Source organism: Macrobrachium rosenbergii, chromosome 41 (assembly GCF_040412425.1).
Source record: "Macrobrachium rosenbergii isolate ZJJX-2024 chromosome 41, ASM4041242v1, whole genome shotgun sequence".
In the NCBI taxonomy this organism is placed as follows: Eukaryota; Metazoa; Arthropoda; class Malacostraca; order Decapoda; family Palaemonidae; genus Macrobrachium; species Macrobrachium rosenbergii.
In genome coordinates this window covers 81,313,107-81,332,133 of record NC_089781.1, presented here as the reverse complement: position 1 = coordinate 81,332,133, position 19,027 = coordinate 81,313,107, and the positions used below count along the sequence as shown (strand labels likewise).

At 34.6% G+C, this 19,027-nt stretch overlaps 3 protein-coding genes across 3 annotated transcripts in view; 1 reads left to right on the top strand and 2 right to left on the bottom strand.

The window, feature by feature from the left end:
- The window catches only part of LOC136826924 (A disintegrin and metalloproteinase with thrombospondin motifs adt-2-like), a 282,157-nt gene that overhangs the window by 157,437 nt on the left and 105,693 nt on the right, over positions 1-19,027 (top strand). The window lies entirely within an intron of this gene.
- On the bottom strand, positions 3,568-4,570 carry LOC136826520 (keratin, type II cytoskeletal 68 kDa, component IB-like). Its single transcript, XM_067083705.1, has 3 exons — positions 4,423-4,570; positions 4,038-4,257; positions 3,568-3,847 (listed from the first exon to the last, which is right to left on the bottom strand). The coding sequence occupies exons 1-3, from the start codon at positions 4,435-4,437 to the stop codon at positions 3,834-3,836; spliced, it is 249 nt and encodes an 82-aa protein (XP_066939806.1). The 5' UTR covers positions 4,438-4,570; the 3' UTR covers positions 3,568-3,833.
- Positions 17,116-18,035, bottom strand: LOC136826519 (rRNA 2'-O-methyltransferase fibrillarin-like). Its single transcript, XM_067083704.1, has 3 exons — positions 17,974-18,035; positions 17,444-17,681; positions 17,116-17,217 (listed from the first exon to the last, which is right to left on the bottom strand). The coding sequence occupies exons 1-3, from the start codon at positions 17,986-17,988 to the stop codon at positions 17,204-17,206; spliced, it is 267 nt and encodes an 88-aa protein (XP_066939805.1). The 5' UTR covers positions 17,989-18,035; the 3' UTR covers positions 17,116-17,203.

Here is a 19,027-nt window from a genome sequence, read left to right as displayed (position 1 = left end):
CGTAGGTATTTTTGACAACTTATTGACCAGAGATCAGTGAACTTAAGAAATTATTGCAGTTCGAAAAAAAAAAAAAAAAATTAAATGCAGCGCCATTGGGCTTGGACTCCAAAAAGAGTCTGCTATTACTATTTCACAAAGTATGCTTTAGCATTAATACATACTGTACTTTTCTTAGTAAGATATTTTGCTTTTAGATTTCTGCAAAAGAAAACTGTTGTGCCGGCTTTGTCTGTCCTTCCACACTTTTTCTGTCCGCCCTCAGATCTTAAAAACTACTGAGGCTAGACGGGCTGCAAATTGGTACGTTGATCATCCACCCTCAAATCATCAAACATACCAAATTGCAGCCTTCTAGCTGCAGTGGTTTTGATTTTATTTAAAGTTAAAATTAGCCATAATCGTGCTTCTGGCAAGATATAGGATAGGCCACCACCGGTCCGTGGTTAAAGTTTCATGGGCCGGGGCTCATACAGCATTATACCGAGACCACCGAAAGATATATCTGTTTTGGGTTGCCTTGATTATACTCTGTAGCGGCTGTACAGAAAACTCGATTGCGCCGAAAAAAACTTCGGCGCATTCTTTACTTGTCATATTTACCTAGAGTTTAATACTGAAATCTATTGTAGCTTCATCAACCTATTTGCTTTTTCACTTGGGAATTTCCTAAGTGTGTTTGGCTCGATTTTTCTCAATATAACTCTCGTCTGTGAAATTTTGTCTTTGTAGTTTATGACCATTTAGTGTATTTTAAGTTAATAATAATAATAATAATAATAATAATAATAATAAAATAATAATAAAACATGTAATAGAAACATGTTAGAAGAACCACCGAAGATTTTATTTAACCTTGGCAACAAATCATCTGCACTGAGGGGTTTTATCCAAAGAGTCAGTCATCTTGAGAAGGTCATCTAATGGGTATATCTGCAATGTTTGATCACTTTTTTTCATCTGTTCTTGAAACGTCCTGTAACATACAGTACATTCACACAAGCGTTTAACAACATAACATTATGCCAACTTCATTGGAAAGGTTGATGACAACAATAACCAATTATGCTAATCTGCTACTTGGGAGTGGCATTCAGACATTTTTACAGCAGATCAGAATTGCATAATTTTATTTGTCAGTGTTAGTGGAGTATCAAATTTATCATTACCTTGATATATATATATATATATATATATATATATATATATATATATATATATATATATATATATATATATATATATATATATATATATATATATATATATATATACATATATATATATGGTGTGTGTATGTATACACTGTATATGAGAGAGAGGTGACGTCATGAGATGTTAAAACTGGAAGAAATTCACAAAGCTTAATTTAAAGTTGTAAAGTCTACGCCTTTTCTATTTGTTGTCATCCATGTTTTGTTTTAGACTTTGAGAGTTGTGTAGCCATTAATTTTATCCCTGTTATATAGTATAGCCCCTCCGTTATCGACAACTCTTATGGGCAAAAGCCCGTGCTGTTGCAAGGCCAGCTAAGGTGTCGTCTACTGTACAATGAGGGATAAGCATTTTTCTGAAATCAGTAAATTATGTACATTGTCTCGTTATGTGCACTTTGTCGGGAAGGATGGTTTTACTGGCAATGAAGACTTTCGAGACAATGACCATAGTTATAATGTCAGTGATTACAGTACGTATATAAGTAATGGAAACACTTATGTAGCTGCAATAAAAAAAACTCTCGTACCATACTGGGTGATGATTGAACATATTATAGGAACACAAATGAGATCCTTATGTATCATATTCTGTCTTTATTTTTCTTTAACAAAAAAAAAAAGACAAACTGACAAAGAGGAACTTATGGTCTTCCCTGAAGAATTTTAGCGCCCAAATCCTGAAATACAAAGAATCACGGTGTTAAAAAGAAATTTGTAACATTTTCACTATTATTAATATTATTATGGAGAAAATGTTCTTTTTTAATGATCGCAAAAGTAATTATTTCGCCTTCTTCTGACTATAAAAATACTGTGAAAGACGACGTTTTTTCCCTTAAGTTTAGATGTTTAGTTTTTTCTGGTAATTCATCTTTGTGTGTGCTGTTTTGATGTATTTACATTTCACGTTATGTTTACTAGCAATTCGTATGCTTACCTCCACCTCCTCCAAAACCACCACCACCTCCAAATCCACCACCGTGACTGCCACCGCCTCCAAAACCTCCTCCACCTCCGAATCCACCTCCACCGAGTCCACCTCCTCCTCCGAATCCCCCTCCTCCTCCACCACCTCTATGTCCACCTCCACCTCCAAATCCACCTCCTCCTCCAAAGCCTCCACCACCGCGTCTTGGAGCAGCAGCTACGAGAGCTATCACTCCGAGGAGCACAACCACCTGGTTGGGATGAGAAGAGTAGTTTAGCTTTCCTCATGATGAAGTGACAGGAAATATTCTTAACTGATGTTTATTGATTCATTTTTCAAACATCACCAACACTTAAACCCCATAGCAAAAAAGTACATTTATCATCTACAGATTTCCAATCCACTTTGTCGTGCAACCAGTATTAGTGTTAATCGTCAGTGCTTTTCTTATGCTTTCTGATGACGGATGCTTGATGAAAGATGTCTTACAGTTCATTCATTCTCTTGCAAAGAAATGTTTTGTGTTTTACTCACCACCTTCAAATTCATGTTCAACGGTGGAAGGAGATCTTCACCAGGGAGAAGCAGCTGAAGAATGAGGTGCAGAAGGCAGACGTTTTCCCTTTTTATACCCAAATTGAGATGCCCTCCTCAGCCCGGGTCTCGAAATTCCCCGTCCGTTAGTGTGTTTGATTTTCTCCCTTTTCCCTTTTATGCCTCCTCCCCTTAACTCTCTCCTCCCTTCCTGCATCGCCATTCGAGTTCGAATCCATAGAGAGTTGGGTTTTTCCGAAGCCATTTTTTATTGTTTGTTTTTTTTAGTATTTTTTTCTATTTTAATCTTGGTCATCATTCAACGAAACTCGGGCACAGTTATAAAACTGCAGTGACGTCTGTTTCTTTGGAATGATGACTTGCTCTCTGTTTCACGGGCACATTGCTCCTGAAAGTGATAGATAAAGTGCTGAGTACTTCTACTTTGTTTGCAGGGGACCGTAAAGAGAGAGAGAGAGAGATAAAAGTTCATTGTTCTCTCCGTCATGTGCAAAGTATGAGTATTTTCCAGTGAACGTAATCGGATTTATGAGTCTTTAAAGAACACCTGAATGTCAAATTCTTTTCCTAATGTAATATTATTTGTCATCTCTGTTTAAAGTCTATATATAAACATATATATATATATATATATATATATATATATATATATATATATATATATATATATATACATATATATATATATATATATATATATATATATATATATATATATATATATATATATATGTATGTATGTATAATGTAAAAACCATTTTGTTTGCCGTGTAAATAAATGCAGATTCTTGTAATTAAAGTTATTGTAAGGCAGTGGTTGCTGCTTAGAATGTCGGGGACTGTGATCGCAGTAATGGAAAAGCTTAGTTAGGTGCGAAGTATATATTCTCAAATTAAAACAATAGAATTAAAAAAAAAATCTAAATTCTAACGGCTTACTTGCTTACTACAGGAACGCAAATTAAAGTCTTGTATAACATTCTCTGTCTTTATTGATCTTTAACAAAAAAAAAAGAAAAAAACAAAGGGAAATTTCGTTCTCTGCTTCTGCAGATGTAGAGGCAAGCCATCCAACTAAGCTGCGTATGAAAACCGGGGTGCTGGCAAATTCTGATCATTTTCCACGAAGACTTCTAGCGCCCAAACCCTGTAATGTGTAGAAGAAGGTCTCTTTAGAGTGGTGTTGATATTATTAATTATAGTGGTTAAAAAATGGAAAATGGTCTTTATTGGGTTTTCAAAAATATTGTAAAATACAATTTTTTCTCAAGAGTGTTTAGTATTGAATTGGTACTTCATCACATAGCGTTCTAACCATGGGAAACTTATATGCTTACCTCCGCCTCCTCCAAAACCACCACCGCCACCTCTGTGACCGCCACCACCTCCAAAACCTCCTCCACCTCCGAGTCCACCTCCACCGAGTCCACCACCACCTCCTCCTCCGAAGCCCCCTCCACTACCACCTCCTCCAAATCCTCCTCCTCCTCCAAAGCCTCCACCTCCGCGTCTTGGAGCAGCCGCGACGAGGGCTATCACTCCGAGGAGCACAACCACCTGGTCGAGACATTAAGAGATTAAAAGGATCATATCCTTACGGATTAAGTTATGTAAAAGCAGATAATTGTGAGTGTCTGTTATTCGTTTTATTCTCAATCTATAAATAAATTAGCAGCTTATTCTTTAACTGATAATCTGGAAAGAAAGAAGTATTCTACTCACCACCTTCAAATTCATCTTGACTGATGGAAGAAGGTCTTCAACCAGGGAGAAGCTGCTGAAGATTGAGGTGCCGAAGGAAGAGGGTTTTCCCTTTTTATACCCGAAATGAGGTACCCTCCTTACCACCGTCAATCAGGATTCCCCCTTCCTCTTTTTTATTATCCTGTGTGCTTGATGTCCTGACTTTCCCCCTCCCTGAATCTCCCTGACTCCCATCTCCCTAGCAGTATCCCGAAACTCCCCTCTTGTTCCCGCCTCTTCCCAGCAGGCGACCGTTACCGTGTTTAAATTTGAATCCTTAAAAGTACAGTTGTATTATAAGCGACCGGTTTTTGCTTGTTTTCCAGCATTGTCATTAATCAAAGAAACGCTGGCATATTTATAGAAACTGAGATGATGTATGTTTGTTTGCAGTAATGACTTGTTCTCTCTCTCTCTCTCTCTCTCTCTCTCTCTCTCTCTCTCTCTCTCTCTCTCTCTCTCTCTCTCTCTCTCGTGCGCACATATCTCTTCTTATGAATGGACATCTTATGCTCGGTGCTTTTTGTTGATGTACGGTGACGTTGTATCTCAAATGGTGAAATTCATTGTTTACAGAGGGAAAAGTTCAACTGAAATAAGAATATAGTGAGTTGGAAGTGCATTTCCCATATAAACGCATGGTTATATATTTGTCAGGTAAATTGAAACACACGGAAACTCACGGAACTAAGGAACTTAAACATCGTGCAATAAAACGTTTGTATACCAGAAAAAGAGCATTTTGATAAACTATTGTTTTGCTCTCAAATGGAACGATTAAGGCTCTCTCTCTCTCTCTCTCTCTCTCTCTCTCTCTCTCTCTCTCTCTCTCTCTCTCTCTCTCTCTCTCTCTCTCTCTATATATATATATATATATATATATATATATATATATATATATATATATATATATATATATATATATATATATATATATATATATAATATAATTTATATATACATATATGTTATATACAATATATAAATAAGTGTTTTGGGCACGCGCTTTTGTGGTACAGCATTGATTAATTTGCGAGTCCATGTTTTATGACAGACCTGGATCGTTAAAGTCAGCTTCAAGAAAAGAGCATGAGATCAACATCCACATTCCAAAATAATTTTTGAGAACTTGCCACTGTATATATATATATATATATATATTATATATATATATATATATATATATATATATATATATATATACTATGTATTTTAAATTCATACAGTTTATTTATACAAATTATTCATTTTATATATAATTTGTATATATATATATATACATACACACACACACGCACATATTTCAAGTTAAACGTTCTGTGGATTGCTATGCATAGTTACATTGTTTTAAATTCTTTCGTTTTTACAAATTATTCATTTTGGTAATTTGTGTATTTTTGGATGAGCATTGTTGTTAACTTTACGGAGAAAACTGAGAAAAAATGTAGATATTTTTGACAATTTATTGATCAGAGGGCAGTGAACTTATGAAATTATTGCAGTTCTAAATGAGAAAAAATTAAATGCAACGCCATTGGACTTGACTTCAAACAATTGTACTGCTACAAATATTTCACAAAGTATGCTCCAGCATTAATACATACTTTTCTTAGTAAGATGTGTTGTTTTTTTTTTCTGTAAAAGAAAACTATTGTGCCGGCTTTGTCTGTCCGTCCGCACGTTAATCTGTCCGCACTTTTTCTGTCCGCCCTCAGATCTTAAAAACTACTGAGGCTAGAGGGCTGCAAATTGGGATGTTGATCATCCGCCCCCCAATCATCAAACACCCAAATTTTAGCTCTCTAGCCTCAGTAGTTTTTATTTTATTTAAGGTTAAAGTTAGCCATAATCGTGCTTCTGGCAGAGTTTTAGGATAGGCCACCACAGGGCCGTGGTTAAAGTTTCATGGGCCGCGGCTCATGCAGCATTATACCGAGACCATCGAAAGATAGATTTTTTTCGGTGGCCTTGATTATACGCTGTAGCGGCTGTACAGAAAACTCGATTGCGCCGAAGAAACTTCGGCGCATTTTTACTTGTTATATTTTACCTAGAGTTTAATACTGAAATCTATTGTAGTTTCATCAACCTATTTCCTTCTTCAATTGGGAATTTCCTAAGTGTGTTTGGCTCGACTTTTCTCAATATAACTCTAGTCCGTGAAATTTTGTTTTTGTAGTTAGTGACAGTTTAGGGTATTTTAAGTAAATTTGGAATAATAATAAAATTTAAAATAATAATAATAATAATAATAATAAACAACTGCAAACCTGTATAGAGTGTTAGAACCATCGAAGATTTCATTTAACCTTGGCAATAAATCATCTGCACTGAGGCGTTTTGTCCAAAGAGTCAGTCATCTTGAGAAGGTCATCTAATGGGTATATCTGCAATGTTTGATCACATTTTTTCATCTGTTCTTGAAACGTCCTGTAACATACAGTACATTCACACAAGCATTTAACAACATAACATTATGCCAGTTTCATTGGAAAGGTTGATGACGACAGTAACTAATTATGGTGTTCTGCTACTTGGGAGTAGCTTTCAGACGTCTTTATAGCAGATCAGAATTGCAAAATTTTATTTGTAAGTATTAGTGGAGTATCAAATTTATCATTACCTCGATATATATATATATATATATATATATATATATATATATATATATATATATATATATATATATATATATATATATATATCATATATTGTGTGTATGTATACACTGTATATGAGAGAGAGGTGACGTCCTGAGATGTCAAAACTGGAAGAAATTCACAGAGCTTAATTTAGAGTGGTAGAGTCTACCCCTTTTCTATTTGTTGTCATCCATGTTTTGTTTTAGGCTTTGAGAGTTGTGTAGCCATTAATTTTATCCCTGTTATAGAGTCTAGCTCCTCCGTTATTGACAACTCTTATGGGCAAAACCCGTGCTGTTGCAAGGCCAGCTAAGGTGTCGTCTACTTTACAGTGAGGGATAAGCATATTTCTGAAATCAGTAAATTATGTACATTGTCTCGTTATGTGCACTTTGTCGGGAAGGATGGGAATACTGGCAATGAAGACTGCTTCGAGACAGTGACCATAGCTTATAATGCCAGTGATTATATCAGTATTGGAAATACTTATGGAGCTGCAATAAAAAAACTCTCGTACCATACTGGGTGATGATTGAACGTATTATAGGAACACAAATGAGATCCTTATGTATCATATTCTGTCTTTATTTTTCTTTAACAAAAAAAAAAAAAAAAACTGACAAAGAGGAACTTGTTATGGTCTTCCCTGAAGAATTTTAGCGCCCAAATCCTGAAATACAGAGAATCACAGTGTTAAAAAGAAATTTGTGACCTTTTCACTATTATTAATATTATTATTATGGAGAAAATGTTCTTTTTTAATGAACGCAAAAGTAATTATTTCGCCTTCTGACTATAAAAGTACTGTGAAAGACGACGTTTTTTCCTTTAAGTTTAGATGTTTAGTTTTTCTGGTAATTCATCTTTGCGTGTGCTGTTTTGATATACTTACATTTCACGTTATATTTACTAGCAACTCGTATGCTTACCTCCACCTCCTCCAAAACCACCACCACCTCCAAATCCGCCACCGTGACTGCCACCGCCTCCAAAACCTCCTCCACCTCCGAATCCACCTCCACCGAGTCCACCTCCTCCTCCGAATCCCCCTCCTCCTCCACCACCTCTATGTCCACCTCCACCTCCAAATCCACCTCCTCCTCCAAAGCCTCCACCACCGCGTCTTGGAGCAGCAGCGACGAGGGCTATCACTCCGAGGAGCACAACCACCTGGTTGGGATGAGAAGAGTAGTTTAGCTTTCCTCAGGATGAAATGACAGAAATCCAGAAAATATTAGGATTTTATCCTTATGGATTATATTATGGAATATTATTCTTAAACTGGTATTTATTGATTCATTTTTCAAACATCACCAACACTTAAACTCCATAGCAAGGAAGTACATTTATCATCTACAGATTTCCAATCCACTTTGTCGTGAAGTTCAGTATTAGTGTTGCTCTCGTCAGCTTTTTCTTATGCTTTCTGATGACGGATACTTGACGAAAGATGTCTTACAGTTCATTCATTCTCTTGCAAAGAAATGTTCTCTATTTTACTCACCACCTTCAAATTCATGTTCAACGGTGGAAGGAGATCTTCACCAGGGAGAAGCAGCTGAAGAATGAGGTGCAGAAGGCAGAGGTTATTCCCTTTTTATACCCAAGTTGAGGTACCTGCCTCTGCCTGGGTCTCGAAATTCCCCGTCCGTTAGTGTGTTTGATTTCCACCCTTTTCCCTTTTCTGTCTCCTCCCCCTAACTCTCCCTTCCCTTCCTGCATCGCCACTCGAAATCGAATCCATAGAGAGTTGGGTTTTCCTGAATCTTTTTTTTTTTTATTTTTGTTCTACTTTAATCTTGGTCATCATTCAACGAAACTCGGACACAGTTATAAAACTGCTATGACGTCTGTTTCTTTGCAATGATGACTTGCTTTCTGATTCACGGGCACATTGCTCCTGAAAATGATAGATGAAATGCTGAGTACTTCTACTTTATTTGCACGGGACCGGAAAGAGAGAGAGAGAGAGAGAGAGAGAGAAAAGTTCATTGTTCTCTCCGTCATGTGCAACGTATGAGTATTTTCCAGTGAACGTAATTGGATTTATGAGTCTTTAAAGAACATCTGAATGTCAGATTCTTTTCCTAATGTAATATTATTTGTTATCTCTGTTTAAAGCCATTATATATATATATATATATATATATATATATATATATATATATATATATATATATATATATATATATATATATATATATATATATATATATATATACACATATATATATATATATATATATATATATATATATATATATATATATATATATATATATATATAATCTCAACAAGCATCCTCCCTCCCTTCAACTTCCCAGTAGAAATAACTGTTAAGGAAGAGAATTGTGACTTAGGAAATGAAAGTTACGAAATTAAAACCTAAATGCAAATTTTCTCATTTCCGAAACGAGAATAGCTTCTTTTTTTCTTTTATAATGTTTCGTCTTGCATCTGTATTGTCCTCATGCCCATTTGTTGGATTTTGCGTATTTTTTATCTAGTTGAATATTTATTTTTTACCATTTTATATAATTCACGGTGCCTAGAAATTGGAGTTTTATAACTCTGAAGAATCACTAGGTGACTTAAATTTCTTCAGTTTACTGGTTATTAATTTCAGCAATGATTGTTTTACTGGTTGGATAAGCATTGCTGCTGCACTACTGGTAACTTGAATTTTTTTATTCTCAGCGGAGAAGTAAAAAACAGGATTTTTTGACTGTTTATCTGATCAGATGTAAATGAAGATATAATTATTACTGTGTTAAATAACAATCAAAATGTAACTTTTTTTTTTACTTTGATTAAGAGTATCGCTAGAACACTTTTACAAACAATACCTTAGCATTATTACTAGTTGCTTAGTAAGATAAAATTTTCATGTTGATTATTTTATTCATAAATTGAATGTGCTTATTTATATAACATTGCGTAATTTTAGTCTTGGTTACATTTTACAAATATTTGTCATTACACTAATTTCTACAGTAGGTTCCATATTTCAATATTACGAACTTATAATACTGAAATGTAAATTTAATATAACCTCTCGATTGAGAATCCTGACACATCTGTGTGACATTTATTAATAATAGCAAAGGCCCTAAGTTTACTCATCAAGCATGGTCCTTTTTCAGTTGGGAATTTTGCATTTGGCTCCATTTTGTTTTCTTGTTTCAAATATAACACCCTAGCACCGTGGAAACTTGTTTTTTTTTTACATATTTATTGGCCATTTTATGTATTTTATGTGAATCAATGAACACTTGAAACGATAATCCAATTATTAATAATAATTTCCAAAAACATGTAGCAAGCTATGGAGCATTTATACCAACGAAGGTCTTATGGTTACCATGGCGACAGAACTTACGCTCGGAGAAGGCCATCTAATGTAGTGGTTTTCAATATATAATAGCTTACGGTCCCTTTTGTAATCTCTAATTTTAACTAATGGCCCCAAGGGCCCCGATATTATTAGTGAAAACAGTACTTCCATTTTGTAAGAACCTTCGTAAAAATATATTAGCGTCTATTACTTGTTAATTTATTTTTTAGATATACTATTTCACAACAACAAAAATATTTTTGGTTCAATGAAACAGTTAATTATTATCATACATTATTTTTCATATATAACCGCGTTACAAAAAACTTCCTACCCAGAAAATTACTAATCTTTCGAATATTATTGCTTTTTTGATCGCAAGAAATAAAATCCTTTATATATATATATATATATATATATATATATATATATATATATATATATATATACACACATATATATATACGTTTGTATTTATATATATACATATATATATACGTTTGTATATATGTATGTATATATATATATATACATATATATATATATATATATATATATATATATATATATATATATATATATATATATATATATAAAAGCTTTTTATTGTATTCATTGAGATCCATGTGGGTAACGGGTTTCACAAGTATTTCAGTCTCAGGGTCCATGGTGGTTAGAGATAATCGAATCACGGCTACTAACAATTCCTACTCTGCTAAAACCTGACTCAACTATGTGAGAAGCTGGAAAGGCAATGAAATAGAATCTTACTGCCTGCGAGGCCAATGGGAATTTCATAGCAATTTCACTAATTGTCGACAAGTTATTGAGCCGGTTATTGAGTTTAGCTTGAGTATTTTGATTACTCTGCAACTGAATGAGGCTCTCTTGCAGTCTGATATCAACATCAGCAGCAGTTGCCCCAAATTGGCCTTTCGCTCAGTTTGAAATGTTTCAGTAGCTCTGTGCCCCTCGTCAAATTTGCCAAAATGGGCCAAATTGAGAACCATCGGTGGAATAGTTATATCTGCCAATTTTCATAAAATTCTGTTCTTGAAATGCCCTATTATACACATACATTGTCTCATACTTTTTACAACATAACTTGCCAACTTCCTTGGCGGAGGTGATGATAATAATTACTTAATAAGCTGTTTGGGCGTAGCTTTCAAAGATGTCTACGTTAGATTAGAATTGCATAACTTTTATGTAAGGCATTGAGTATCAAGATTATATATATATATATATATATATATATATATATATATATATATATATATATATATATATATATATATATATATATATATATATATATATATATATATATATATATATTTATAGTATATATATATATATATATATATATATATTATATATATTATATATATTATATATATATATATATATATATATATATATATATATATATATATATATATATATAGAGAGAGAGAGAGAGAGAGAGAGAGAGAGAGAGAGAGAGAGAGAGAGAGAGAGACGATGTCAGCATTTAGAACTGGAAAGAATTTACATAGTTGAATTAACAGTAGTAAATCTAGCCGGTTATTATTTTAATCATTCATGGTTTTTTTCCTTAACTTTAAGAGTTTCGTTGCCATAAATTTTCTCCTTATTTTTGTTTTCATTCCTAATTTTATTATCAGCAGGTACGGGCAAAAACTCTTAGTATCATAATTCGTAATGAGTGAACATATTAAAGAAACATAAATGAAATTCTTATGTAAAATATTGTCTTTATTGGCCTTTAGCAAAAAACAAAAAGACAAACAAACAAACAAACAGGACGTTTTTATGGTCTTCACTGAAGAATTCTAGCGCCCAAATCCTGAAATACATAGAATGGCAGTGTTAATTTTTTTTTTATTTTATTCATTAGGAAATGTTTTTTCTGTCATTATACAGGTGAATATTTTGCCCCCTTTTGGCTTTACAAATGCTGTGAAAGATTATATATTATGTTTTGACGTACTGTACATACATTTTTCTCTATATTTACTTGAAGCTCGTATGCTTACCTCCACCTCCTCCAAAACCACCACCACCTCCAAATCCTCCACCTTGACTGCCGCCGCCTCCAAAACCTCCTCCACCTCCGAATCCACCTCCACCGAGTCCACCACCACCTCCTCCTCCGAATCCTCCTCCTCCTCCGCCACCTCTGTGTCCACCTCCACCTCCAAATCCACCTCCTCCTCCAAAGCCTCCACCACCGCCGCGTCTTGGAGCAGCAGCGACGAGGGCTATCACTCCCAGGAGCACAACCACCTGGTTGGGATGAGAAGAAAATTTTGAATTTTTTTAGCAGAATGAAAAGGCAGAAATTTTGAAAATATGAGGAATTGGTCCTCATGGATTATCTTATAAAAGAATTTTGTTGATTGATGTTTATTGCTTCCTTTTAAAAATAATAACGACTACGCTTTAACTTCACAAAAAGGAAGTACATTTATCATCCATAGACTTCCAGTTTACTTGTGAAGTTCAGCATTAGAGCGTGAATGTCTCGATAACAATAAGGTTCTTCATATGGTTTCTCTTCTCTTGACGAAAGATGCATTACTATGCGCCTATCCACTTGCAAAGAAATGTTTTTCCATTTTACTCACCACCTTCAAATTCATCTTCAACTGTGGAAAGAGATCTTCACGAAGGAGAACCAGCTGAAGAATGAGGTGCAGAAGGCAGAGGTTATTCCCTTTTTATACCCAAGTTGAGATGCCCTCCGTAGCCCAGGTCTCGAAATTCCCCGTCCGTTAGTGTGTTTGATTTCCTCCCTTTCCCCTTTTCTGCTTCCCCCCCCCCTCCAGAGCTCCCTTTCCATCCTGCTGTGCCACACCCTCCAACTCCTTTCAGTTGTCCATTATTCTGTTTTTTAATTTGAATCCATAAAGAGTTGCTTTCTTCAAAGCATCCTTTTTTTTTTTTTTTTTTTTACCAGCATGCGCCATCATTCAAAGAAACTCGGGCACGGTTATAAAGCTGCAGCGACGTCTGTTTCTTTAGAATAATGACTTGCTCTTTCTTTCTCGGGCTCATGACTCCTTAACTGATGGATAAAAATGCTGAGTACTCTTTTGCTTTGGATCGGAAAGTGGGAGAGAGAGAGAGAGAGAGTTGATAAAAGTTTTGTTCTATCTGTCATCTGCAACGTACGAATATTTTCCAGTGAATATAGTGGGATATATGCCTCTTTGAACAGTAGATACTAACCTGGAAATGACATTATTCCTCTTTATTCTTACGTCATCAGAATGTCGAGTCCTTAATTTGAAACTCTTTCTCCTCGCTTTTAAGATTCTCTACTTTGATGATATATATATATATATATATATATATATATATATATATATATATATATATATATATATATATATATATATAGTGTTTTATGGGCATACTGTATATTATAAAGACATTCATATATATATATATATATATATATATATATATATATATATATATATATATATATATATATATAAACCCATCCCTCTGCCGTTGATTCTCGGTCATAATCTCCCTCTTCGCCTTCCTGGTGTAGTAAATGTATCCCTCATTAGTTACCAGGCTATTCTCATAGCTTTACCCGTAATAGTCGCACAGAAGAACAGTTGGGGACAACATTGCTGGCTTAGGCAGTGGAGAGTTACGTAATTCAATTTCATACAAATTTTCTCATTTCCGAAACGATAGCTAGTACACGGATCCCAGATAATGTTTCATTTCGCATGTTTATTTTTTCTCTTGCACATTTGTTTGATTTTACACAATTTTGTATCTAGTTGAAAATTTATATTTTACCATCTGATGCATTTTTCCGGCTCCTAGAAATTGGAAGTTTCTAATTCTGAAGAGTAACTAAGAGACTTGCATTCTTTCAGTTTACAAGTTATTAATTTTGATGATCTATATGTATTTTACGGTGTGGAAGAGCGTTGTCGCAGGTAATAAAATTTTAATAAAATTTTTAATATAAAAGGAGAAAGTAGAAACCATGGAGTTATTTGACAATTTATTCGATCAAAGACCAGTGAATTTAGAACATTATTGCTGCGTGAAATGAGAACAAATTAAATGCAACGCCATTTTGCTTTGCCTACAGTTTGTTTACAAATTATGCTTAACGATATTTCTTTGTTTCTTAGGAGATGTGTTTTTGTGTATATATTCGTATTCAAACGCTTAATACATATGCGTACGTATGTAAATGCCCGCGTAATTTTAGTATTGTTCAAATTCGTTTTTGTTTGTAATCACAATAGGGTTCTACAGTTCTGTATTACTTATGAGTATCATATGTGAATCTTATATCGCTTCTTGAGTGAGAATTCAAGCTAGCATATTTGAGAACAATTTATGAATAATTGCAAGGGTTGCAAGTTTATTCATTAAAAGTGTTTCGTAATTCAGTTGGGAAGATCCCCAGTGCGTTTTGCTCCATTTTTTTTTTTTTGTCATATGACATTCTAGCCCCTGGAAGCTTGTTTTTCATAGTTAGTGGTCATGTTGAGTTTGTTGTAAGAATTTATAAACAATTCAAACTATAATAAATTAATAATAATAATAATAATAATAATAATAATAATAATAATAATAATAATAATAATAGTAATAGAAGAAGAAGAAGAAGAAGTAGTAGTAGTAGTAGTAGTAGTAGTAGTAGTAGTAGTAGTAGTAGTAGTAGTAGTAGTAGTAGTAGGAGAAGGAGGAGGAGGAGGAGGAGGAGGAGGAGGAGTATGCCAGTGGAAATTGTACCCTTAATCATAGGAACACTAGGCACAATCCCAAGACCCCTGAAAAGGAAACTGGAAAAGCTAGATGCCCAAGTAGCTCCAGGACTCATGCAGAAAGAGTGTGCTACTAGAAACAGGCACATAGTGAGAAAAGTGATGGACTCCTAGGAGGCAGGATGCAATCCGGAACCCCACACTATAAAAACAACCTAGTCGAATAGGATGACTGTGATAGACCAAAAAAATGATGTTATTATTATTATTATTATTATTATTATTATTATTATTATTATTATTATTATTATTATTATTATTATAATGCCAGAAACATAAAACCATGTATGGAACATTTAAACCACTGAAGATTGTATGTTACCATAGTAACAAAACTACCTGGAGGTGTTTTCTCGAAAAGTTAGTCTTCTGGAGAACATCGTATAATACAGTGATTTTCAAGCTTTTCAGCTCATGTGCAGCGGCGCCCCCCCCCCTTCACTATTTTTTGGGGGGGGGCCGCAATGGCCCTCATATTAGTGAAAAAAGTATTTTTAATTCCTAAGAACCTCCCTAAAAATATCATTGTATATTATTTCCTTATTTATTTACCGATATGGCGTTTCGCAAAAAAACGGAATGTTTGGTAGGTTCAAAACAGTCAGGTATTTTCATACATTATTTTTCTGATATAACAGCATTACGAAAAATTCCTACCCAAGCAATTACTAACCTTTAGAATATCACTTTTTGATCGAAGGGAAAAAAATCATTTATATGTATATATATATATATATATATATATATATATATATATATATATATATATATATATATATATATATATATATATATATATATATATAAACCTTTACTACATTTATTGAGTGTGATCCTGGTGACAGATGTAATTTCACAGGTTTTTCAGTCTCAGGGTCCAGAGAGGAACAAACACCACCTCTACTTACAATTTCTATATGGTTGCGAGCTTTTCATAACGGGAAAGTCACGGCTAAAACCTGACCCAACCAGGCAAGAAGTAAGAAAGGCAATGAAATATAATTTTACTTCCTTCCAAGGCAATGGGAATTTCTTTGCAATTTCACTACTTGCCCATAAGTTTAGCCCATTATTAAATGAGCTTGAATGATTTGATTATTTTGCGTCTCACTGAGGCTTTCTTGCAGTCTGATTTCGGCATCAGCTGCTTTTGCCCCAAATAGGTCTACCACCCAACTTGAAATGTGTTGGTAGTTCTGTAGGCCTACTGAAATTTGCCATAAGGCCTTAGGTCAGAAAATGTTGGTCTGATTGATATATCTGCCTGTTTTCACGAAGTTCTGTTCATCACTTCCTGAAATGCCATGCTAACATTTAACAGCACAATGAACTCCCCACTTCACTGGCAAAGGTGATGATAACAATTTACTTAGTATGCTACTTGGGTGTAGCTTTCAAAGACATCTGTACGATAGATCAGAATTGCATAATTTCTTATGTAAGAAGTAGTGGAACATAAAGATTATCAAAACTTTATATATATATATATATATATATATATATATATATATATATATATATATATATATATATATATATATATATATATATATATATATATATATATACATATATATATATATATATATATATATATATATATATATATATATAGAGAGAGAGAGAGAGAGAGAGAGAGAGAGAGAGAGAGAGAGAGAGAGCATACCTGAAATCACAATAGTAGAGTCTACCTGGTTACCAGTTTTAACCATTCATGTTTGTTTATTTATTTATTTATTTTTTTTTTTTTTTTTGAGATTTGTGTTGCCATTTCTCCATGTTTTCGTTTTCAGTTCTAACTTTATTTTCAACTAGTGCGGCTAACACCTTTAGCATCATAATCGGCGATGAGTGAACATATAGGAACATCAGTAAAATTCTTACGCAGAGTATTCTGTCTTTATTGGTCTTTAACAAAAAACGAAAGAACAAACAAACAAATAGGACGTTTTTATGGTCTTCCCTGAAGAATTCTAGCGCCCATATCCTGAAATACATAGAATTTCTATGCTAAAAGACTTAATGATAAAATATCTTTTTGTTATTACAAAGATAAATATTTTGTTATCTTTTGGATTTAAAAATACTGTTAAAGATTAGATCCTTTTCTCAGTCATTTAAATGCAGTTTATCTTTTTGTTATTCATCTTTTTCGAGGCTGTTTTGATGTACATACATTTCGCTTCGTATTAACTAGAAATTCATATGCTTACCTCCACCTCCTCCAAAACCACCGCCCCCTCCAAATCCACCACCGTGGCTGCCGCCGCCTCCAAAACCTCCTCCACCTCCCAATCCACCTCCACCAAGTCCACCACCACCTCCTCCTCCGAATCCTCCTCCACCACCTCTGTGTCCACCTCCAAATCCACCTCCTCCTCCAAAGCCTCCACCACCTCCGCGTCTTGGAGCAGCAGCGACGAGGGCTATCACTCCGAGGAGCACAACCACCTAGTTGGGGTGAGAAGAGTAGTTTAGCTTTCCTCAGGATGAAGTGACAAATCTCTAAAAAATTAATATTTTATCCTTATGAATTATCCACTGGAAGAATTATGTTAATTGCTATTTATTGCTCCATTTTAAAATTAACGAGTGTACCTGTACTCCATAGAAGGAAGTACATTTATCATTCACAGACTTAACATCTATTTTGTCGTAAACTTTAGTTGTCTCTCTCACTGTAAGAAATATGTCGTAAAATTTATCTAATGTCTCGCAAAGAAATGTTTTCTATTTTACTCACCACCTTCAAATTCATGTTCAACGGTGGAAGGAGATCTTCACGAGGGAGAAGCAGCTGAAGAATGAGGTGCAGAAGGCAGAGGTTATTCCCTTTTTATACCCAATTTGAGATGCCCTCCTCAGCCCGGGTCTCGAAATTCCCCGTCCGTTAGTGTCTGAGTCCCTCCCTTTCCCCTTTTCTGTCTCCCTCTCCCTTCCTCCTTCTTCCAGGCGATCATTATTCTGTTTTCGAATTTGAATCCTTATAGAGTTGGGTTTTTAGTATCCGTTTTTTGTTTGCTTTTGTTTTCTGTTTGCCAACATGGTCATCATTCAACGAAACACGGGCACAGTTATAAAACTGCAGTGACGTCTGTTTCTCTGGAATGATGACTTGCTCCTTCTTTCTCGGGCTCATGGCTCCTCAAAGTGATTGATAAAAGTGCATTGCTCTATCAGTCCTGGACAGCATATATGTATGTCTTTTCCTATGAATCTAATTAGATTTATTATTCTTAGTAGTACCGAGACTAACTATGAAAAGTACTTTATTTTGGCGTCATGAGGACTTTGAGTCCTATTCATAATTTGACATTCTTTGTTATTGCTCTAAAGATCCTGTCATTTTGATTATATAGATCTATATATATAACAATGGATATATGTGTGTGCTTGTGTGCCAGAATAACTCTGAAACGCATTGAGCTATTTCAGCCAAACTTGGTATACATATGACTTATGATCTGGAAAAGAATACTGTGGGAGTAAGACATCACTGGCGCTAAAGGAGGGGGTGGTGTTTTGGGAAGGGGGTGACATGTAAAAATTACCGAAAACGACAGATATTAGTGTTTAAACAATAGTTTTCGAGGATGCTGAGATGAAAAGTGACACTCTCGATGCCCTTTAAGTCCAAGTTCAGCCCCGATAAGAAGTGGGGGTGAGAAAGGGGTGACGTAAAAATAACCAAAAACGACAGACATTAGTGTCTAAGCCACAGTTTTTGAGGTCGCTGAGATTAATAATGACACTCCTGATGCCCTTAATTCCAAGTTCAGCCCCAATAGGAAGGGTGG